The 22,557-nt window shown below is 49.7% G+C and overlaps 1 protein-coding gene across 6 annotated transcripts in view; it reads right to left on the bottom strand.

Moving 5' to 3' along the window:
- LOC138532704 (flavin-containing monooxygenase 5-like) overlaps positions 1 to 22,557 on the bottom strand; it is a 338,239-nt gene that overhangs the window by 64,950 nt on the left and 250,732 nt on the right. For all 6 annotated transcript variants that reach the window (XM_069641089.1, XM_069641088.1, XM_069641092.1 and 3 more), the window contains exon 7: positions 21,577 to 21,776. In XM_069641089.1, the coding sequence (XP_069497190.1) occupies positions 21,577 to 21,776 (200 nt within the window). The remainder of the gene's footprint in view (positions 1 to 21,576; positions 21,777 to 22,557) is intronic.

Below are 22,557 nucleotides of genomic sequence, written 5' to 3'. Positions count from 1 at the left end.
ACGGCCAGAGACCCTCCACCTCAGCTGCACGCATCAAGACACGGCAGCAGCACAAATCAGGTGGCAGCACAGAGGGGGGAACATCAACAGGCACCCCAGCAGCCAGCATGCCCACAACACCACCACCACAGGTCCCCCCAACGGATGCCACAGAAGGCACTGCCTCTGGTGGCAGCAGCACCATAGGTGACACCCCATTGATGGCAGCATGCTCGGACACAGAAAACGGGGATGCCGAAGTCAGATCCATCCATGACCTGTCCCAATCCCCCTGTCTGTCCCATCCCGTACAACATGAGGATACCACGCAGGGGCACCCACAAGACGACGACTGGCCATCCCCCACAAGCCCTGTGGCAAGGCAACATGAGGACAACAGCCCCTCTGTGACACCGCCGCAAATGGCCATGGCCCAGCAGAGGCAACAGTCCCTCGACCAGTTGATCGAACAACAGCAGCAACTGGCCACACTCCTCAAGGACCATGCCGATGAATGTGGGGGCACTAAGGCAGACATAGAAACATCAACTGAGACACTTAGGGCAGAAATGGAGAGAGGTACAGAGACGCTAAGGGCACAAATGGAGAGTAGCACCGAGAGCCTGAGGGGGGAACTGCATGCGACGTCCAAAGACGTATGTGCCGAACTAGCCGCAGTGCGCCGTGTGCTCACTGAGCTCTCGCAAACCCTTAGGGACATGCATGGACGTGAGCAGGCAGACACATCATCCGTTGCAAGTTCCGTCCAGGGCAGCCCCCAACGTAGATCTGGAAGGAACCTGCGCTCCACAGGCAGGGGTGCCCCTGATACCCGCAGAGGGGGCATGCAATAGCGACAGCCCACTGACAATGAGCATCTTTGGACACTGGTGTTCGGGGGGGAGGTAGGAGGGTGGAGGGGGTGTGTTGGGCTCACTTGGGTGGCGGGTCGATAGGGTGTTCAACATGACATCACATATGCCATAAAAAGTGCACGATCAACCAATGAGATGTGTGGACATTGATCTTTGTGTACTAGGCCATCATAGGCGTACAGTCCATATTGTGCATGTCCCAGACACACGCAGTGCCACGAGTCCCGTGTCCATGTATCAGCCACCAGGCGTGAGTGCTAGAAGCATACATCAATGAGATGCTGACGAATGTCACGGGCCTCCGGTGCCTCGCAGACTCCATGAGGTGCTGCCACATCCCCACCCTCATCATGACCATCATCAGGTGCTTGCAGTTCTGCGTCAGGGGGCATGGGCACATTTCTACGTACGCACATGTTGTGGAGCATGACACATGCCATCACCATCTTTGCAACCTTCTCATGGCGGTACAGGAGTGCCCCGCCAGACCTGCTGAGGCAGCGGAAACGGCCCTTCAGTAGGCCGAATGCCTGTTCTATGACTACACGGGTACGTGAGTGGGCATGGTTGTAGTCCTCCTCATGCTGGTCCCGTGGGTTCCGGACTGGTGTGAGGAGCCATCTCTTCAGTGGATATCCAGCATCACCTGTATGTGGACGAGAAACGTATGATGTGGAATGCCATTGATACGTACGCACACCCCCCCCCCTTCCTGCCTGGTCATTGCCAATTCACATACCCCACATCATCATGCATGTAATGAGACTCACCGAGTAGCCAGGATCTGTTCCCTGCGTGTCGCTCCATGTAGCGTGGTATTGTAGAGTTCCTCAAGACCATAGAATCATGGGTTGATCCAGGGAATCGGGCACAACAATGTGTAATGATCCTGTTGGAGTCACACACCATTTGTACATTCAGGGAATGAAATTGTTTTCGGTTGCGGTACTGGGCCTCCATGGCATGTGGGACGACCAATTCAACATGGGTGCAGTCGATGGCACCAATGCAACCCGGTATGCCGCCAAGTGCATGGAATCCCACTTTCGTGTTTGTAATTTCCTGCTCCGAGCGTGGTAGGGAGATGTAGTCGTCTGCGTGCTGCAGGAGGGCATCGAGCACTTGCAATAGTGTCCGTGAGAACAGTGGCTGAGAAATGCCATGCAACTGTCCGACTGTGTGCTGGTAGGTGCCTGTGGCCAGGAAGTGAAGTACAGACACCACCTTCAGTAGGGGTGGGATGGCGGTTGGGCTATCTATCATGCTGACAAGGTCAGCCTGTGTCATGTCCACAATGGCGGCTATGGTGTCCCGGTCCAGACGGTAGAGGGTGTGGATCTGCTCATCAGTGAGGTTGAACGGATGTGCTCGGAGGCGTGGTATTGCGGGCTGCCTGCGTGGTGGTAGTGGCTGTGCTGGTGGGCCTTGCTGGCCCTGCCTTGGCCTCCTCCTCCTCCTGCGTCTCCTCCGTGCGGCTGGTTGTAGTTGGTGTTCGTCTTCTTCTTGGAGTTGGAGCACTTGCAGTGCTATCAGGTCCCCCAGGGCCAACATCGCGAGTCCTGCCGGTAGCATTTCGGTGTGGTTGTGGGAGGAGACTGGCTGTGCAATTTATGTGTTTTCAGGCTGTATGGCCTCCACCTGTGGTGATTCATTCCACCTGTGCAAACTGCTCTCCCCTTTGGCCGAGCACGTCACGCGCACAACGCTGCAATTCGGGGAATGGTATCTTGCTATTGCTATCATGTATTTGTACCCGATGGCCGTGTAAGATTGGTTGATATGTTCATTCTGCTGTGGTCCCATTGTTTCCCATACTATCTGTGCAGTCGCGAACAGACTTGTGAAGGGTCAGTGGAACGTAGTACTCGAGTAACGGTGGGCCCTCATGCATCACTGTACCGAGTTGCAACGACGGGCGGGGCGTCCCATTCGTGGGTGAAGGCAGTTGCCATTTTCACACACAGCCGCACTCGATGGAATAATTAGTGATTTCAAACGGCCACAGATGCCTTTCCGACGTGATGTTGCAAATGAGGAATTCGAAGGGCGGCGCTTTCGGTTTCCAGCTAGCGGCGAGGAGATGCCCACAGGTCTGACTGCAAATATAACGTTCTATTGTTCAATGTCCTTGAGACAGGGCCCATGGCGAGGGAGCAATGATTGATATGAATAGTTTGGGATGCGCAATAGCTACGTGGGCGATGAGGCCGGCCGTTCCCAAATACATGTTACTTCACAACACTGGAATTACGGGCTGGGGCACTGTGGATTTTGCAGGCTGCATAACGCACAGACTCAATGGATGTTTCTAATGTTATGTGAGTAATTATTCAGGCGTTTTGATCCCGGGATGAGGGAATGATGAATGGATGCATGGGCAGGTGATTTGATACAGAGTTTGCCATGTACAGGGCTTCTTGGGATCTATCCGCCTCCCCTACGCTATGTGATGCAGGGCTGCCATAGTGGGACCATCGTCTATCTGGCCTTGTTGAGCCCTCCCTGTCTCGAGGCGCCCTCAGACACTTGTGTCCATGCACGTTAACATTCCCATCTGATGGATTCTGTTTTGACAGACGCATGCACAGGTACACTCGTTTGTGATGGTGTTTGCACCTCGATATAGATGGTTATGAGTCGCAAGTGGTTTTGGGGTGGTGATGGTCCTTTTGAGTGGGCTAGCATGCATATGGCTGTGGATTTCGTGTGATCATTGAAGTGAGTTGTTCGAATGTAGTTCTGATGGCCATTCTGTTCTTTTTCTTTTCTTTTGGTTGACAGGTATCTCCTCCCCTTTTGCCACTGCCATCTGTATGCCACTCCTGCAGATGGATTTTACTCCCGACACCTGCTACTTCGTGTTAATCAGTGGAGCAGCATTACGATCTTATGGGACGATCGCCAATGGCCCACATGCCCTTACGCAGTACTGGTGGCTCGGAGCAACATTTCGGCCTTTCAGCTGGACTAGTGCCTCCCCATTGGGACGGCCCTGCGGTTCTGTGCGCTTCCATGTTGCCTTTTCGTACGTGAATGTGGCTCTGTGTACCATGGGGGAACAGGGCGACACACAAGTAGTGGCTGGTCATTTCTTGCGGATGCAGCCCACAATGGTGATTAGTGTTTTGGAGTTCATGGCCTGATGGCTGTATGGGCTTGGTGACTTTGATGTGCATAAATTTCTATTCTGATTTGGCCCGTGTAGCGTTTTTCTTTGCAAGTGATGTGGCATATGCCTATTTGGGGGGCGATGTATTGTGAGGAGATCTGCATTGGGTTCCAGCTTCGGGGTTTAGTTGCGTGGTACTGTACTGGGCGCGTTTGCCTACTAAGCCCGTGAGGTCAGGGATGGGGGCTGCCTATATGACAGTTTGAATGTTGTCATGCTCAGGGGCGGGGGATTGGGTTTTGTGTAACAGATGCCGGTCAGCCAGGTGGACTGGTGGAATGATGTGATTTTCGGAATATTGCTGGTCACAGGTGCCTGTGTTTGCGTGCGTTTCTTGGTGGGGGACTGTGGTCATGTCCATTGGGATGGCTTCTATATTCGTGCCATCTGTGCCCTGCAGCTCCCATTGGCCCCTCTTGTGTTTCTTTTGTTCGTTGGCATGCATGGGTGACTTGTACATTTCAATGGTTGCATTGTGACTTCATTGCACCTACGGGGAGTTGTACTTTGTGGACAGGGAGCGGTGTACAGGCACTCAGTGGGGCCGTTTACGGTTGATTCGCGATGCCGTACTTCTCGCCATGGCGGAATGGTACATTACGCCATGCCTGATGGCGTTAGGTACATGTCCGCTAGGGTCGGAATTGGCGTACCCTTGCGCCATGGTGGTGTTTGCGGTTTGGCATGGCGCGCGCGCGTGCTTGGTGCAGTTAGCGTTGGCGTTCACTACGGTGTCGCTAATGGCTTCGTACTTTGCGGTGACGGGTCATAGTCGCACCGAGCGCTATTCGATGGCGGTATTGCATTTCCGCCATCGTTTTCCGATTTCCGCAAGGGTCGTAATGAGGGCCATTGTCTTTTAAAGCTAACCTGTGTTTTCTTCTTCTTCTCCTCACAGGCCGCTGTGGTGCTGCGAGTGGATGAGAGCGCGATGAAAAACAGGCCCCCGGAATCCGTTAAGGTAAGTACAGTGCTGTGCGGTTGTTTAATATTGAAAGCGAACCTGAATATGTCTCTTTTTCCTTTGCAGATGTTGCTGTGGTGCTCCGGATGGAAGCGTGGAGTAGCGCGATGGAATTCAGGTAAGACTGATGGAATTCAATGTTTTGGAAGTGCGCGTTCTAATATTGTTTTTCCCTTTCTCGTTATTGCAGGTCGCAATGTTCGAACAGCAGCTGTGGTAGCGGTTCGCCGGAAGTCCTTAAGCTAGTACTCACAGGTGAGTGATGTTTCTTCTTCTCTCAGTTTCCACAGATTGCAGCCCAGTTGAGATGCTGAGTGCTGGATGGTGTTTTCTCAGGTAAAACAGAATAATCTTGTTCTTGCAGGATTACAGGAAGATGCTGAAGACCAGGAGCTGGACACGGTGAGAGTCACGCTGCTGGTTGCAGAATTACACGAAGCTTGTTCTGCAGTCAGGGTGTGGTTTATATAGCCTAGGTAAAGTAGTACCAGGGAAAGTAGTTCCAGGCCTGCCACACCCAAAACACTAGACCGCATGGCTTGGTTCTTAGAACTAGACTGTGTGGGTGCTTCCATGTTGGATTTAAAGGCCCATATACATAAATGGGACCTAGTTTGAACAGCCCTTCCTTCCTACATATGCACCTGGTGCCAAAGGAGCCAGGACTGGCTCCACAAGCCCTTTTGCAGTGGTTTTAAGGCCCTCAGGGTTCTGGTGGGAGCCTGCTTGTGGCACAACTTGTGCCCCCTCACAGTGGTCATGACACAGGGTTTTGGACTCCTCCCTCGCTTCCTGCCTTTCCAGACACTCTGGAGCCTTGGCAGAGAATCCACAGGATTCCCGCCGAAGACAAAACAGCCACTGAGGTCGTTCCTGCCTAGAATGGCAGAATATGACCTCAGAAACAGCAAGCACACAAGAAATGGCAAAAAAAAGAAGGAGCTCATAATTTTAGCAAAATGGAGGCCCTTTTGTGCATTACTAGGCTGAATTACCAGCCTGCAAGTAATGAAGACTAACCAGTCATTAAAATAGTTACACTGCCACCAGCCATTCACGGAAAATTGCAATTGTAACAAAATGTTACCCGATAGTTAAGAAAGGGGATACATTGTATCCCCCAGCACTCCACATACGATGGGGAGTGCTGGCACACTATATAAAACGTAAAGGGGGGTGAAAATCCCTCTTTACTACTTGGGAACTGCAGTTCACCCAAGCACATGAAAGAGAAATTAACAGAGGAGCCGATAGGGGCAACCCAGCCTAAGCCCAAAAGTTGTAGGAAACTATAACTTCAACCATACACTATGGAGAGACATAAAAATGTCACCCATAAAAAGAGTAAATGACTAGGTGAGAGGGGGAAAAATAGCTACCTAGTCAAAGCAAAAAAGTTCTGGGGTTGACATAGTTCTGGAAGATTTATCATTAATATGAAAATCTTACCTAACAAATTGTAACCGTACAAGGTCACAAACGTATCCTAGACATAAAGAAATATCTTGCACGATAATTACAGATCCTCATCACCCGTCAGATCTATTTTTTAGATCAGAACTCCTCTTAGATACCCTCCCACTGACCGCATATCATTTGAGACATGAGGAAAAAATCCTCCTGGTAGTTAGAGAATCAGAAGCTTATATCTAATCCATAGTCTTAGGTCCTATAAGAACAGGGCCAGAAATGCCAGCCATCTCTTTTCCTTCTTCTCCCATATAGCCAAAAAGAGAGGACCTGGAGGTAAAGAGCATCGAAGATCTAGAATTCTTTTCTGGATCTGGATCTGACACTGACAGAGGGTCAAGTGATACCATATCTTCCCCTCATACAATGGTATCTATAGAAGAGATATTAGCCCAATTAGCCAATCACCAAATCGAAGCTGAGAAAAGATTACAAACAGTGCTAGATCACCTTAAAGCAGCTCAGGAAAAGCCCAGCATTCCCTGGGAGATCTACAACCTTACAAAGAGGGAGACAATGTAGGACACTTTTTCCTGAATTTCATGAGGCTAGCTCGCCAGTTCAAATGGGGAGATGAGTTGAAAATCTGCTATTTAGGCCCCCTTTTGAAAGGAGAGTGGCAGACATCATACCAGCAGATGAAACTCCCAGGAACTGCGCCTTTCACTGATATTAAAGAAGGACTCCTACAACAGGTGGGTCAAACTGGCAATTTCTACCACCAAAAATTGAGGAAATTTAAAATTGGGTACCAAGGAAACACCATTTGAGCTCAGAGAGTCGGTTAAAAGTTATTGGTCATTATGGTTAGGGAGAAAACTATTCCCAGAGGTATTAGAAGCTTTAAGCTTAGAACAATGTATTCATTCTTTACCTACTTCACTCCAACAAGCTGTTCCACAAGTTAACAGACCCACACTCGCACTAGCCATTGAAACCGCCCAAATTTCTCTGATACCAACAACTGTTTCCACTCCTTACATAGACCTGAGGAGAGAAGAGAAGCTAAAGGGGAGAAAACTAGTAAAGAAAAGAGATTAGATCCCAAACCCAGGGAAGAACTAAAGAGGGAACAGATTAGAATAACAAAAACACACATTCTTACATGCTTTTCCTGTAGGGAACCAGGATAATTAGCTAGAAATTGTTTCTTAAATAGAAAAGAAGAACCCACAGAGATTGGGTGTATGGTGAGATAAGAATGAGACTATCCAGAAAATCATGAGGAGATAGCAGTTGTAAGGAAGGCATGGTATCATACAGTAAGACAGATACAAGTGATCACAGTTCAAGGATGTCTGTTGAACTTTAATTGGGTTTGAAAAACGCCATTCGAATCCTAACCTGAAGATGGGAGCATGCTACGACCATCAAATAATAATAACGCAGTCTTAGTCGAGTCTGTCAAAATAAAAGGGTCTATACTAATAAACCTATTGCCAATCCTTACTTCTAAATACAAACAGTGTGTGTTATTTTATGCAAGAGAAATTTGTTCAAGAAAAGTGTTCAAGCCTTTGGCTTCCCTTCCCCACGTTTTCAGCAAGGGACAAGGCGGCACACTCGAGCTTAGCACACTCTCTGGCTTCACTAGCATGAGGATGCAGTTCAAAACTCCAACATCAGGGCCTTCTGTGCCAAAGGCTCTTTGCCATTTAAAGTCTTTTATTTCAGAGGGCCTGATGCAACACGACAAACATTAAAGTTCCTTTCTTCTTAGGATTTCACATATATAACTTATCAAGTGATTTACTGTTCACCCCGGGTCCCCCTCCTCCGGGCTCTGACCCACTTTAACATAAAACCTTCAATTGGTCTCCCTCCGCTGGGCTCAGACCAAGTGTATCTACTTTCCAAACTTTCTCTACTTCATCAAAATGGAATACTTTCGACTGTGCGCAGGATTTTGCTCGACCCGCTGCAGGACCACTTCGATTCACAATTACTCGTTCTCTCCTTGATATAACCTTTTTCTCACTTTCACTTTTAACACTTCTCAGATGGATACCCTACAGAGACCTTCGATTGAACACCCACGCGTTGTCCTACCTCTCTGTCAAAAGGTATTGTATCTTGCTTTTAAAGTTCAATTAATCATCATCAGTTCAGCTTTACTGTCGTCTTAACAATGTTCATTCCAGTGCTCACCCTAGCGCTCGCATCCAGTGTTGCTGCTTGGAACCTTGGCTTCAACACAGACCGGTCTTGTATCGGTCTCCCTAACTCACCGGCTGTGTTGGTTTCACTGACACTGGTTTGTTCTTGAAGTCAAGGATGGTACAACTGAGGCTGATAATTCTACCCGCCTTGATTATGGACGTGGGAGGGCCCCGGGTACCTCCAACACACAACGCAGGATTCTTCAGCCTGGTTTCCTGGTCTTACGCTTTCTATTCTCGAGGCTTCTGGAAAGTAACGGTTCCTTGTCAAAAAGGTCAAGTGAACTTCCCTCCTTGCGACCCCCTTATGTTTTGCCGTCTTACTTCTCTCGTTCAGCTGCTGTCTTGAAACTGCTGTTTTCTCGTGTGCTTTGCCTCGCTCAGTGTGTGCTCTCGTGCTCCGCCTTTTATCCATGTGGAGAAGATTAATGGAAGTCAGGTGTGTGTGTGATGGTCATTAATTGCCTGACCATGGTATTGGGACATGTCAGGTATACTGCTGGGGTGCTAGTCTATTTTCTCTCATAGCGGGCAGTCCATGTGAAACTGTTAGTGCTGTAAAAGGGTGTTGGGGTTCCAAAATATCCTAGCTGGTAGGATGGGGTAAACGTGTTATAGGGAGAGTGATACCGCATCTCACCATCCAATGTCCCACTCCCCAAAGACCCCTCACCCAGGTGATCCTCCCACACTGGTCCACCCCCAGGAACTGGATCCAAAAGCGATAGCCGTGTCCTGGCCACCTCGATGACAGATCCCCGGGCACTAGTGGGTGAGACACCTTCTGGTAATTTATTTTGTGGTTCATCCCCTCAATCCACTTATAAGTCAGCAGTGGTTAATGGAATCCCAGTACGTGTCTTAGTAGATTCTGGTATTAAACAAACCGCCGTGAGTGCTGACCTAGTTTCCCATGAAAGGTTGCAGGGAGCTTCCCTAGTGAAGATAATATTCGTACACAGGGATCAGGAAATCTACCCTAAAGCAAATGTTGCTATTCATGTAAAAGGGGTAACTACCAATTTTCCTTCTGCCATTAGTCCTGGGTTACCAGAAAAAACTGTTACCAGAAAAAAGACTTTCCTAATTTTTCATCATTATTGCACAAGGGCAGTCCTTCTCAGACCTCCATTTCTCTGTCTAATACATGGTGAAAAGAGTAATTTGAAGCAGATAATACTGTATGGTAATGGTCTGAGATCCAAAAAAGGTTGCAACATAACCCCCTCCCCCCGCGCCTCCTCAAAACCCTACAACATCAGTCCTTTGTGTGGGTGGCCGTTTGTATTGGGGAAGGGCATGTCAGAAACCTGAGGGTATTCTCACTTCTGCTTCCCTGGGATCCTCTGCGCAGGTGGCCGGGGAAAGGCCATCACTTTTGGTTCCTGACCATGGGGATGGAGAAGCGAGGGAGGATCACCTGTCTGTAGGGTCCTTGGCGATTGGGAGTGGGGTGCCCTCAGGTGAGATGCAGTATTCCCCATCTTCCTTACAGGAGAAAACTCTTGTTCCGGGGGCAGTTATGGAATATTGTTATCCATGTCTCATTGGCTGAGAAAGGGGTATGAGATACCCTCAGTCCAGACGTGTCAAGTAGAGTGCAAATAGGGAGGATTACCTGGGTGGAGGGTCTGTAAGTACTGGGAGTGAGATGCCTTTAAGAGAGATATGGTATCCCTCTTTTCCTAATACTGATCAACCCAACCCTTTCCCCACCTTTATGGGGTATTTTGAGTCAACTCCCCTGACTTCCTCATGTATGACTGTTAGAAATATGGGACGAAGAAGATGCAACTAGGAGCAATGAGGACTAGGTGCATTTACCACTCTGGTACTGGGATGAGGAAGAAGCCTGCTGAGAATAATGGAGGTCAGGCATGTCCCCTTAATGATGGTCCGGAAGGGCTAATTGCACCACCGCACCTGGAGGCTGTTAGAAAGCTGCAGGTATATAAAATAATCTATATAGGTGTTGGATTCAGCGGAGCTCGAGAGGGTGAAGCAGAAGAAGCTGTGGCGTTGAGGGAGCAGCTGCAGAGAGGCCAAGGGAAGCTGCATGCGAGCGGTTCACAGGAGTTCAGAACGTCCCCATCATAAGGGGAGATGTACCTTGAGGCTGCTCCTTGTTGTGGTGTTCGCGGTGCTCATTCTCCTGGGGTCGGGAAGGAGTCCTGAAGCGGAAGACTTAAGACCAACAGATCTGCGCTGTGAGAACGCTGAAAGATGCAATCGGTGAGTTTCTATGCGAAAGGAAACGCGGTGTGGCAGTGTTTGAAGTTACGCAGAGGATTACAATGTATCAGAGCGGTCGCGTGAATGAGAAGTTTTCGAAGGTCTCCGAAGGGAATCCTTATCAACTCCTCAATAACTGAGAATACTTTGTAGCAGAGTGGTCACGTGTACGTAAAGACACATTTTAGAAAGTATACAAGTGCAGGGCATGATACAAAGGCAATTTTCATAGACTGCTAACAAGTACATTAAGTGAATGAAACCTCTTCTAATTGTTACAAAGGTCTTCGAGTGCTAGGCACATTATAAAAACAACTTACAGAGACCTATAACACAAAAGTGAAACAAATTAAACCTTTTTAAATGCTACGAACATCTCTCAGTGTTGGGCACGTTATTGAAAGCATTTTACAGTGATTCATAACAAAGCAAATTGAATGGAGATCTTTCACACCAACAAAAATTCAGAACTAAATGTAACTTTACCAAACACCCTTGCAGTGAAAGCAACTTCAGATACAAACACAATTTATAAATACAAGCAAACCAACTATACCTTGTGCTCCAGAGTGAATGGAACTTTGGAGATGAACTTTAACGAATGATTGAGTTGCAACTTTGCACCAGTTTTTATTGGCATTTTTAAGGTTATTACAACAAACATATCATTTCAATTCGGTTCCATTCTCAGAAAAAACGTTCAGTCAATAACCCATTCCCCCTCCCACCCCCACCCACCCCTAGCCAGTGAACAGGTGTCGATTTCAAACTTGTCATTGCAGGGACGCATTGTGCATTTTTCAAGTTCCGACTGTCAAATAGACTAGTGCACACAAAGTCTAGAGCTCAACCTAGCAGCACCCCGTGAGGGGGCGCGTGCCTAGTACAACAGATACCTATGAGGTCCCCAAGCTCCTCCTGGCCCAGAACCCGAACAGGCCAACAGATCAAGGGCTCACCCCTCAGGTCGGCCGCTCGTACTTTTCAAAGAAGGGGAGCCAGTGTTCCTCAATGTTAGATCTGGATTCATCCAGGACATGGGTCAGAAATTCCATATCGTATATCGCCCGAACCTTTGCAACCCATTCCTTCTCCTCAGGCATGTGCGGGTTCCTCCATTTCTGGGCCAAGCAGCACCTGGCCGCCACGAGCATGACCTGTAACATATGGCCCTGGGTGTCCTCCTGGTCATCTCCCACCTCAATGCCAAATAGACGGAGTCAGGGGCAGAGGGGCCTAGTAATTCCGTCAACTCCCCTGATCCAGGATAGGGCCTCTCCCCAATATGACTGCACCCTAGGGCAAGACCACCACATGTACATGTAGTCCCCTTTTTCCTTTCGGCATTTCCAACAGTGAGGGTCGTAACCCGGGCTCATTCTGGCTATCAACTGTGGGGGGTAGAGCCATCTGTGTAAAACCTTTAGAGCTTGGTGTCTGTACTGGGGGGAGGTCGTTGAGCGGTGGGCCCGGATACACATTTTAGTCCACCTTTTGTCATCTATTGCCGTGCCCAAATCTTTTTCCCATTGTGTCCGCGCTGGTGGGGGATCTCTAGGTATCGAGAGCAAGAGGAGCTTGTACAAACGGGATATGACCCCCCTGGAGCCTCGTGTGGAGATGATCGTTTACTCGAGGTCCGTGAGATCCCTCGTGAGGGTATATCCCCATGAGGGTTCGGAAAGGACTCCCTTCAGTTGAAGGTAGCGGAAAGGTGATATCCTGCCCAGCCCCAAGGCTTCTTCCAGATCCAGAAGGGGCATGAAGGAGCCGCCCACCCACAAGTGGCATGCTCTAGCGAGGCCCGCCTCGTACCACCTCTGATATGCGGCAGGCTCCGCCACTTTGCCAGGAATGGTGGCGCCCAAATACAACTCAACGGAGAGGGCCAGGTTGTGAGCCATCTGTAATAGCTCCCCTCCTTCCAGACGTACCACAGAACACCCAGTACCGGGTGGTCCAGTTCCCGCCTGGGGATGTGTGCTCTAGGGACCCACAACCACTCGTCGAGCGTGACCGGAGCGAGTAGCCTATTATCCAGTGCCACCCATTGCTTTTCTGACCCAGGGTTGAAATGGTCGACCAGAATCCTCAGCTGGGAGGCCCTGTAGTATGTGTCAAAATCTGGGAATCCCACCCCTCCGTCTTCCTTGGGCCTCGTTAGGACGTCGTAGGAAATCCTATGTTTCTTTCCCGCCCAGAGGAACCTGAGCAGGCTGAGTTTCATTGACTGTAGGAACGCGGTGAGGACCTGGGTGGGGAGCATCTGAAAGAGGAATAGAAATTTGGGAAGTACCACCATTTTGATCAGGTTGAGTCGTGCCATCCATGAGAACCCCGAGACCGCCCACCTCTCTACATCTCTCTTGACCTCTGTCCACAAAGGGGTGAAATTGCTCGGGAAGAGGTCTTTTGGGTCAGGTGTGATTTGGATACCCAAGTGTTGGAACCCCTCTCTCTGCAATTCGAAGGGGAGACCCTCGACATACTCCTTCTCGGTCTCCGATAGTCGGCCCCCCATGGAAGCCACAGATTTGCCCAGGTTAACCTTGTACCCCGAGAGGTTCCCATAACTCTCCAGTGCCCGCAACACATGAGGGATCGTCTGTGACGGTTTACTGACATAGAGGAGAGCGTCATCGGCGAACAAGCTGATCTTACAGTGAGAGCCGCCCATCTGAACTCCAGTGATAGCCTCATTGTTACGCACCGAGATCGCCTAGGGTTCCATGACAAGGGCGTATATCAGGGGGGATAGTGGACAACCCTGTCTCGTTCCTCGCCCTAGGGGGAAGGCCTCTGATACCATCCCATTGGCGGCCACCCTGGCCGTGGGGGCGGAATATAATGCCGCCATCCATCCCAACCACCTCTGGCCCATCCCCATTAGAGAGGACCTCCCCCATGTAGGCCCAACTCACCCGGTCGAAGGCCTTTCCTGCGTCCAGGGACAGCAGGCAGACCCCCTCGTCCCGGGTTTCCCTTGAATGCAGCACATGGAGGGTTTTGCACATGTTGTCCCAGGCTTGTCTATTTAATATGAAGCCTGTCTGATCTGGGTGAACCAGGCGGGGCAAGCATTTCTCCAGTCGAGTGGCCAGGATCCTGGCAAAGATTTTAGCATCGAGGTTCAAGAGGGAGATGGGTCTATAGGAGCCACACTCTGTCGGGTCTTTTCCTGGCTTGGGGATTACCGAGATGAGGGCCTGTAGGAATGTGGGGGGGGGGTTGTCTCTTTGTTATGGATTTGGTTAAACAATTTGGCCAAGGGTTCCATCAGTGTGGGCTGGAATTGTTTGTAGAAATCAGCCGTATACCCATCTCCCCCCGGGGCCTTCCCTGCTTTAAGTCTCTTGATGGCTGCCTCCACCTCCTCCACTGCTATATCCCCCTCCAGGCCCTGCAATTCGGCCTCCGTTAAGCGGGGCAGCCGATGTTCCTCCAGATAAGCCCGGATCTCCACCAATGATTCCCCCTCTTGTTTTGTGTACAGGTCCCTATAAAAGTTTGCAAAGGAGCCCACTATCTCTGCCTTTTTATGGAGGACCATACCCACCCCATCTTTAATAGGCCCGACCCTCCTCTCCAGTCTGCAACCCCTGGCTCTACGTGCCAGTAAGGTCCCCACCTTATCTCCCTTTTCGTAGTACCTTTGTCGCGTGTATCTCAGTTTCTTGACCACCTCCCCTATGAGGACCGTGTATAGGGCCTGGCGCTTCTCACGCATTTCCGATAGGAGGGACTCCCTGTCAGCCCCCTCCTGGGTAAGCCTACCCCGCAGGCTCTTGAGTTCAGCCCGTAACTTGGCCTCAATGAGTCCCCTTTCCCTCTTACGCCTGGAACCCTCGGCTATGAGGAGACCACGAAAGGTAGCCTTCGCCGCCTCCCACACTGTCACCATATCCGTCTCCCCATTGTCGTTCATCTCGAAATACGCCTCCATTTCGCCTCTCATGAAGTCCCTGAAGACCGGATCCCTCAGGAGCGTATCATTGCACCGCCACCGGGCTGACCTGGGGGACAGGGGGAGCGACCAGTCTGCCACAAGAAGCTCATGGTCAGACCACGTTATTGCCTCAACCCTTGGGGCTGTAGCTACCCCACTCCCCTCTTTAGAAGTTAAAAGGAAATCAATTCTGGTGTAGGTGTGGTGTGGGGGGGAGAAGAATGTGTATCCCCCGGGCTCCGGGTGTGCCACTCACCAAACGTCCTCCCAGTAGTGTTCCCTCAGCAGGGTCTGGAACGTTAGGTTATCTTTAGTTATCCCTTTCGGTTCGGTTGCCCTTGCCGTCCACCAGTCCAGCCCGGGATCTATTATGAGGTTGAAGTCGCCCCCCAGTATCATGGCCCCTTCAGCCCATTCATCCATTACCCCTAGGATCTGGGTTAGGAAACCTATCTGGCCTGAGTTGGGAGCGTAGAGGGTGGCTAGGGTTATGCGTTCCCCTTCGTAAGTGCACTTAATCCCCAGGAACCTCCCCCCAAAGCCTCTCTTGGTTTCTGTATTAGTAAGGTGGCGTGTTTTGCTCAAGAGAATCCCCACACCTTCCTTCTTCGAGCTTCTGTGGGAGGCCCAAAGGTTGGCACCGATTTCCTTCCCCCTGATGGGTGATTCCTTCCCCTGTCTGTAATGGGTTTCTTGGAGGAACAGCACCATTAGCTTTTTGAATTGAGGCTATTGACATTTAGTGTGTCTATCTTGCCTTCAACCATTGTTGTCTAGATAGTCCATCTCTAACTTCACCGTAGTATAATGCTTGCGTGTGACCTTCTGTAAAATGGAAGATTCCTGTTCGGACTGGCTAGTCCCCCCACGCCCCCTGTGAACCCCTCTAAGTGTTACCATTTCGACCTTGATGATGGTCGTTCTCCCCCTTCCCCCCTGCCCCTTTCCCCTCCCCCCCGTCTTGAGGCGTTCGTCCATGTCACCCGATCTCCTTCGGGGACGGTCAACGAACCATCAAGGACTCTACCCCAGCCCCGGGTAGTGTAAACGTGTGGATAACCCGTTCTCTTTAAATCAGAATAAACGTGTGTGAACCTTTAAACCAAACTTGTGAGACGTAACCTTGTTCCCGAGGTCCCCCGCCTCCTCCCGTGTCCCCAGGCGCGGACCCGACGCGCAGGTCCATTGAACCAAACAACAAACATTATGAGAAGAAAAACAGTGGACAGAACCAGAACTCCCCACGGGCCTAGCTCGGCACCGACGTGGCGATCCTCCATGTGGCCCGCAGGCCCCGGCCCTGGAGGGCCGTGGTCACTGGGAGATCTCGTGCTCAGATGGTGAAGTGGTGTTACAGTCACTTCAGGTGGTCCTCAGAGGCCGATGATGGGTGCCTGGTTTTTTGGAACTTGCGCACCCCCTTGGCCTTGGTCTTGCCACTGGGTTGTCCCAGTCTGTCGGGGCCCTGCGGTGGGGTCCTGGCCTCAACCCCAGATCCGCCGGACGGACCGGCACGATCTCCCACCAGGTCGCCAGTAGCACGCAGAATGTCCTCCTCCGTCACCAGGTGGTGTCTTTCCCCAGACCAATCGAATGCCAGGTAGAAGGGGTGGCCCCAGCGATATCTGACCCCCTTACCCTGTAACCATCTGGTAAGGGCTCCGCATTTCTTTCTCATTGCGAGGGTGAGGGCCGAGAGGTCCTGGTAGATTGCCACATTAGAGTCTCTGTATTGGATATCACCAAAGTTCCTCGCCTTCTCCAGGATCCTGGCTTTGTCCTTAAAGTGATGCAGTCGGGCCAGGACCGACCTCAGGCCTCTACCACCTCCGACGGCTCGATGCACCCTGTCAAATTTAATCTTGATTTCGGCCTCCGCCCCCATGACGACTCTTATGATATCGTGAACCTTGCCTCCCAGTGCCTGCGGGCTCTCCCCTTCGGACTCCACAAGGCCAAAAATACGCAAGTTGTTCTTCCTTTACCTGTTCTCCATGTCGTCCACCTTGAACCATAGTTCCTCCTCCCTTCGATGTACCTCCTGGAACCTGGCCTCCATTTGCATCTCCAGGATCGCCGTGGAGAGCTGATTGTTCTCGACTCCCTCCATGCGGTCTTCCAGGGTGGTGACTTTAGTGGTAAGGTCGGCCAACTTAGCACCCATGTCGGTTCGAATCCCATGTATCTCCTCCAAGATTATCTGGATGTTATTTTGGATGCCTCCCAGGTCGGGAGATGGCACTGATGGAGACCCGGCGGCCATTTTGTCCCCTCCGGCCGCGAACTGGTACTTGGAAAGGGCCTCCTTCCAACTCATGGGATGTTGGTTGCGGCAGAGTGTGGCAACTGACCGCCGTAGGGCCCACGGCAGCGGTCGGGCCCGTGTATGGGGAGAGATACCGGAGGCCTCTCACCTTGAATGTGCCTTCTCCAGTGTCCCCCATCCGGATGTAGTGTGGGCACGCTCCCGCGACGGCCCGGGCTGGGGAGTTCTGGTGTGCGGCTAGGTGGGCCCGTTCAACCCAGTGGGTGGGTGGAGTGTCGGGGCGATGCGGTACGCGTTCAACTCCTCAGGCGTCTTCGTTCAATGTCGAGCGCGGCCTCGCGCCGGCCCCGCGCTGCCCTGCCACACCTGGCCGCGGCGGAACCTCCGGGGTCCTCCGCCTCCGACTTCTCCTCGCTCCAAGTGGATACACCCCCCGCAGGCGGCCGCGGTGTTTCCCCGCTCCTGTGCTCTGCTGCAGCCTTGGTGTGCTTTGGCACGCACCGCCTGCGTGTTGCTCAGGACCATGGGGGCAGGGGCCGCAGAGACCCCGGGCAGCCGAACTCGGCCCGTGGGTGTCATAGAAACTCCTGGTTTGGACCACCTGGGTGGGCAGGGGTTCACACAGCCTTTGTTGAGAAGCTTGTGAGAGATGGGCTCCTTCTTCCTGCTAAACTCTGCACATTTCCCGGGGCTGGGTGCGGAGCTGTCGGCTCAGGCGGCCATCTTGCGTGCCCCCCCATGTTGGCCTCCCACCAAAGAAATTTTGATACCAAGACCAACCACATCCAAAGGGCTCATCGATGGCACGTACCTTTAAGAAAGCTGGAAATCCTTATATACTGGAAGCAAATCTTGGGGAAGGAACCCCAAGGTTTTAACCTGCTTTTGTGGTTGGAACATGTTTTGAAACTTGGGGAAAGGATCCCCCGGCATTGGTTAACTTTCTATCTGAATTTAAGGCAATCCTAAGACTTTTATTTGAACTGCTTTATACTTGGGGAAGGGAGCTGAAAGAAAGCTGTGAGCTGGACAGAGCTCTGAACTTTGTGTTGAACAATGTTTTGTTGTTTGCTGTCATCCCTACACATTGTATGGATTAGATATGAGGGCAAGTAGATGTTTGGACAAGGACAGATTCCAAAGTTCAACTTTCAGACTTTAACTTTCCTTAGTTTTGGTTTGGTAGGGAAATCTCACAATAGAACTGTTAGGTAAGAATTGGTGCAGTCATACTGTGTGAGACTACACAATAATTATCTGCTTGGTATTAGGTAACCCAGCTTTTGGTATAGGTCTGTACTACACAAGTTGGTAGTGTGACTGAGCAGCCAGGCCTATCTCAAGAGGGGTAAATGTGAGCTGTAGAGCTGTACAATTGAAATCCGTAAATACAAGTATTCAAGTAACACTTACACTGAAGGTTTCAGTTATAAATAGTTATTTATTTATTTAACATCAGTTTTAAATAAGCATTCTTTAAAAAGGCAAAATATTGTAACAATATGAATAAACTTTTACATTACTTTTCAGAATGAAACAGGCCAGTGAATAATCTTTTGATACGCTTCATACATTTCTCCTACACCCAGAGGTGATTTCAATCACAAGGATAGTATTGGCGTCTGGAGGGCTCCTGCAGCAGTACTCGGGAGGGTCATCAGCAGCTACGTGCTCTTTTTGTTTCAGCTGCACTTTGAGGTTTCAGCGCTTGGTAAACAGCACTGATGCAGAACACTGGACACCAGTTGGACTTTCTGTGCTCCCTCAGTCCTGCACTCTGGTGCGGGGACTCTGAATCAGGAGGTACTGCTTCTGGAGGGTCCTTAGGAGGTTCCTGGAGCTTTTGGCCAGCTTCGTTCTGCGGCACACGTTGCACTCAGTTACGGTCCAAGACCACAGGCATTGGGCTTCTGCAACAACGGAGAGGCATAGCAAGTCGTGGGGCGCGCCAAGTGGAGTTCGCCTCAGGGTTAGTTGGTCCCACTAACCCAAAGGCAGGAGTCGCTCCTGCTGAGCTTCTCTGTCCAGGTGAAAAAGGAGGTCAGCACAGCAGCAGGGATTCACCGGGAAATTGAAGGTACAGGAGGTTGCAGCGAGCTTCGGTCACGGTTTCTTATTCGGATGTTCTTCAAGTGGTTGACTCTGCCATCAGTCCCAAAACTCTGACCTTTTAAGCAGGTTTCTATCATTCATGCACGGCCTAGGCTGTCAATCACACAGCAGGAGGACTAGCTTCATTCAAGCACACCTAGAGACACAGGACAGGGAAGTTTTGGGACCCTCCCTCACATCCTGTCCTTCCAGACACACTGGAGCCAGGGGCAGGGTTCAGGGCTGAAGCCTGCCAAAGGTAAGACAAACAAAGGGCTCAAACCTGCCTCAACGCACTGAGTAAAAACCAAGAAAGACCTCACAAACAGAAAATGGCAAAAAAAAGGAGAACGGGCCTTTTTGACAAAATGGTCACCTGTGGGTGCTGTACTGCAGCTCAGGGTTCAGCCATACAAAAGCAGATGCCTATGGAGTTTGTCAGACTCCAAAAACAGTGGAAACACCCAATCCAAATCAGGTTAAAACACATAAGAGAGGGAGAAAAAGGTCCCACTCACTCAGGAGTTAAAATTAAAAAGACCTAAGTCCAGCAATATAGCTGAGGGGAATTTAGCACAGAAATGAACATTCTCCCTAACAAGAACTGGGCAAACTAGGTGTTTTTCCACCCTTAATAACACCTTTATTGTTCATTGAGAATCTGTTGTCTGTGTCTTACTCCAAGATGCCTTCACATTATTTAAATAAAATACCCTGAACCAACAAGAACTGGTCTGTCTCTTCCTACTGACCTACCACAAGGGTCTTGTAAACGCTGAGCAGTAGAGGCTAAACACTCAATCCTTGAGGGTATCATGCCTATCAACGTGCATGGACAAGACCTGAAGCAAGGTAGCTGTGTGTTGTTTCTGTCCTTCTGATCAGAAGTGATGTTATTCATTGTAGAGCAGTTCTTTTTACTCCAATACCATCTCGTCGTTTGAGGAGGATCTTGTGACTGAGTGTCAAAGGTAGCGAAAATCTCTAATAGGATGTGTGCACATGTGGGTTTGCATTTGCTCTGCATTTTTGGATTTCCCACATAAAGACTATTGTGGATTCTCTTTCTCTTGTTGGTCTGAATCCGTCTTGTGATTTGTCGAGGTTATTGTTTGCAACGTATTCCTGCAGCTGTTGGTAGAAAGATTTGTCAAGGTGTTTGGAAGTGTTCAATGTGCTGGTGATTGGTCAGCTGTGATTTCTTTTTTTTTTATAAATAGAGGTTTTACAAGAGCTGTTCTGAAGGAGCACAGAATGACCCTTGTTCCATGGAAGTGTTCAGGAGGGATAGGAAGGCCTGTACCAGATGGGGTTGCTTAGTTATTGCTTTGTAGATGTTGAGGAGGGCGCACATTTTCCAGCAAGCCTCCTGGATTGCGTGAGCTCTGCGTGGATAGGAAGACCTATGTGGAGATGGGACAAGAGGCTTTTAGCATTTGGGAGGGGGTTTTGCCAATGCTGTTGCTCTTATTGGTGGGTATGACGGAATTGGTCCTTACCTGTCCAGATGGTCTTGAAAAACATTGTTACTGTGGTGTGTTGAGATGCAACTGTCTGCTGATGGTCTGCTATGGGTGACCGCAGTTAGTGATAGTGGTTGACTATGGTAGGCAATGGTCGATCATATCTGGCAATGGTGGTCGATCATGATTAGCGATAGTCAACCATGGTCTGGCAATGGTCGATCATAGTCTAGCAATTGTCGACAACAGTGATAGTTGACTGCAGTCTAGCAATGCAGGACCATGGTATTGCAATGTCAATCGTGGTTGGTGATGGTTGACCATGGTCTGGCATTGGTTGACCATGGTTTGCCGATGATCATCCATGGTGTGTCGATAGTCGACTATGGACTGTTGATGGTTGGCCATAGTGATGGTTGACCATGGTCTTGCGATCTTTGACTTTGCCAGAGTAGAGGTTGACCAAGGTTGGTGATACCATGGTTGGCAATGGAGCTGCCCAGGGATCATGCCTACTGCCTGACTCTAAAAACCTATACCCACTGCCTGACTCTAAAAACCTACACCAATATGAATACCAAAAGCTGGAGGCTAGTTAACTTAGACACAAGGTAGAACAGACAAACAATGACCAGGATCTGCATCTGCCTCTGATTTGCCAATCCTCACAGCCACACATTTAAAGTAGTCATTTCGACTCACATATGTATTGTCCTGAAATGCCACCTCAGCAATACAAAATGTATATCTAGGCAGTAGCAATGATGCTCCTACTCCAGGCATTGCTAGCTAGCGGTCTTCGTGACACAGCTCTACATCTCCTGTAGTGAGCTGTAACTGAACAACATTTTGTATGGGTAAAAAATCAGTTGTCAAGGCTTTAGAAGGTAAGCAGAAATTACTGTAATTATTTAAGGCAGTCACTAATTCTGATACTATGCATCTTTGCTTTTCACACCTACCCATGCTTTGGTTTCAGTCCGTAGTTGGCGTGGTCAAATCTCCGATTGAGCTTCTTCTCTAAAAGCCAGTTAATCAAAGATAATGGAATTGTGCTTTTCAGAACATCAAGAAAGCGGGTGGAACCCAACATATCCAAGGGATAACCATAATCCGCAACCCGGTTAAGGATCCACGAGCCACGCCTGGTGCTGAGAAACACCTGCACAGACAAAGAAGGAGAGACATTGAGAAGCAAAACACAGATAATGATTCCTGAGCCTCTCTGATTACCGATAGCTCAATATTCCTTGTTCTAGAATCTTACCACAAAAGGCATTGTTCTGGAAAAAGGTGCTTAAACCTACGATATATGCAGGGAAATGCTGAAAATATACATGCAAGGGCAGAGCTGGCGATCAAGCCAAGTCTATGGCCTAGAAGCAAGCAGGGAGATTGGCAGCTTAGCTAGGCTGCTTGGCCTTTCTGTGATGTTCTATGAGAGCTTTACACAAAGTCTGAGTTTTCAAACAGGGTCATGGGAGCATTCATCTATTTTGAGTGTGTGTGCTTGCATTTATTTATTTATTTAGTCATTTCGTAAGCGCACCAAACCCAGAGGCATAAGGCACTGGTTACAGAAATGTTACATTTAGACGTTTGACAGTAGTGTAGTTACAAGTAAGCAAACAGTTAAAGATGATTTTCCTTGGAGGAGCGTTGATCCACAATACGCAAGTGTTAGGTTATATGTCATGTGTGAAGAGCCACGTTTTCAAGGCTTTCCTAAAGGTCCAGGAGGATGTTTCTTCTCTTAGTTGAAGCAGAAGAGTGTTGCAATGCTTTGCAGCCACAACTGGGAAACTGCGGCACCCTGCTTTCTGTAGTTTGAATCTAGGAAGGGCTAGGAAGTAGGAAGCTCTGGTGTGTCTGTTGGATTGAGTTCTCTTGAATGTATGCGATAGATGTTTAGGGAAGTTTTTAAGGCATTGTTTTGTATTACC

The sequence above is a fragment of the Ambystoma mexicanum genome, chromosome 1q (assembly GCF_040938575.1).
Source record: "Ambystoma mexicanum isolate Mex_15411 chromosome 1q, UKY_AmexF1_1, whole genome shotgun sequence".
Classification (NCBI taxonomy): domain Eukaryota; kingdom Metazoa; phylum Chordata; class Amphibia; order Caudata; family Ambystomatidae; genus Ambystoma; species Ambystoma mexicanum.
This window is presented reverse-complemented; position numbering and strand designations above follow the sequence as displayed.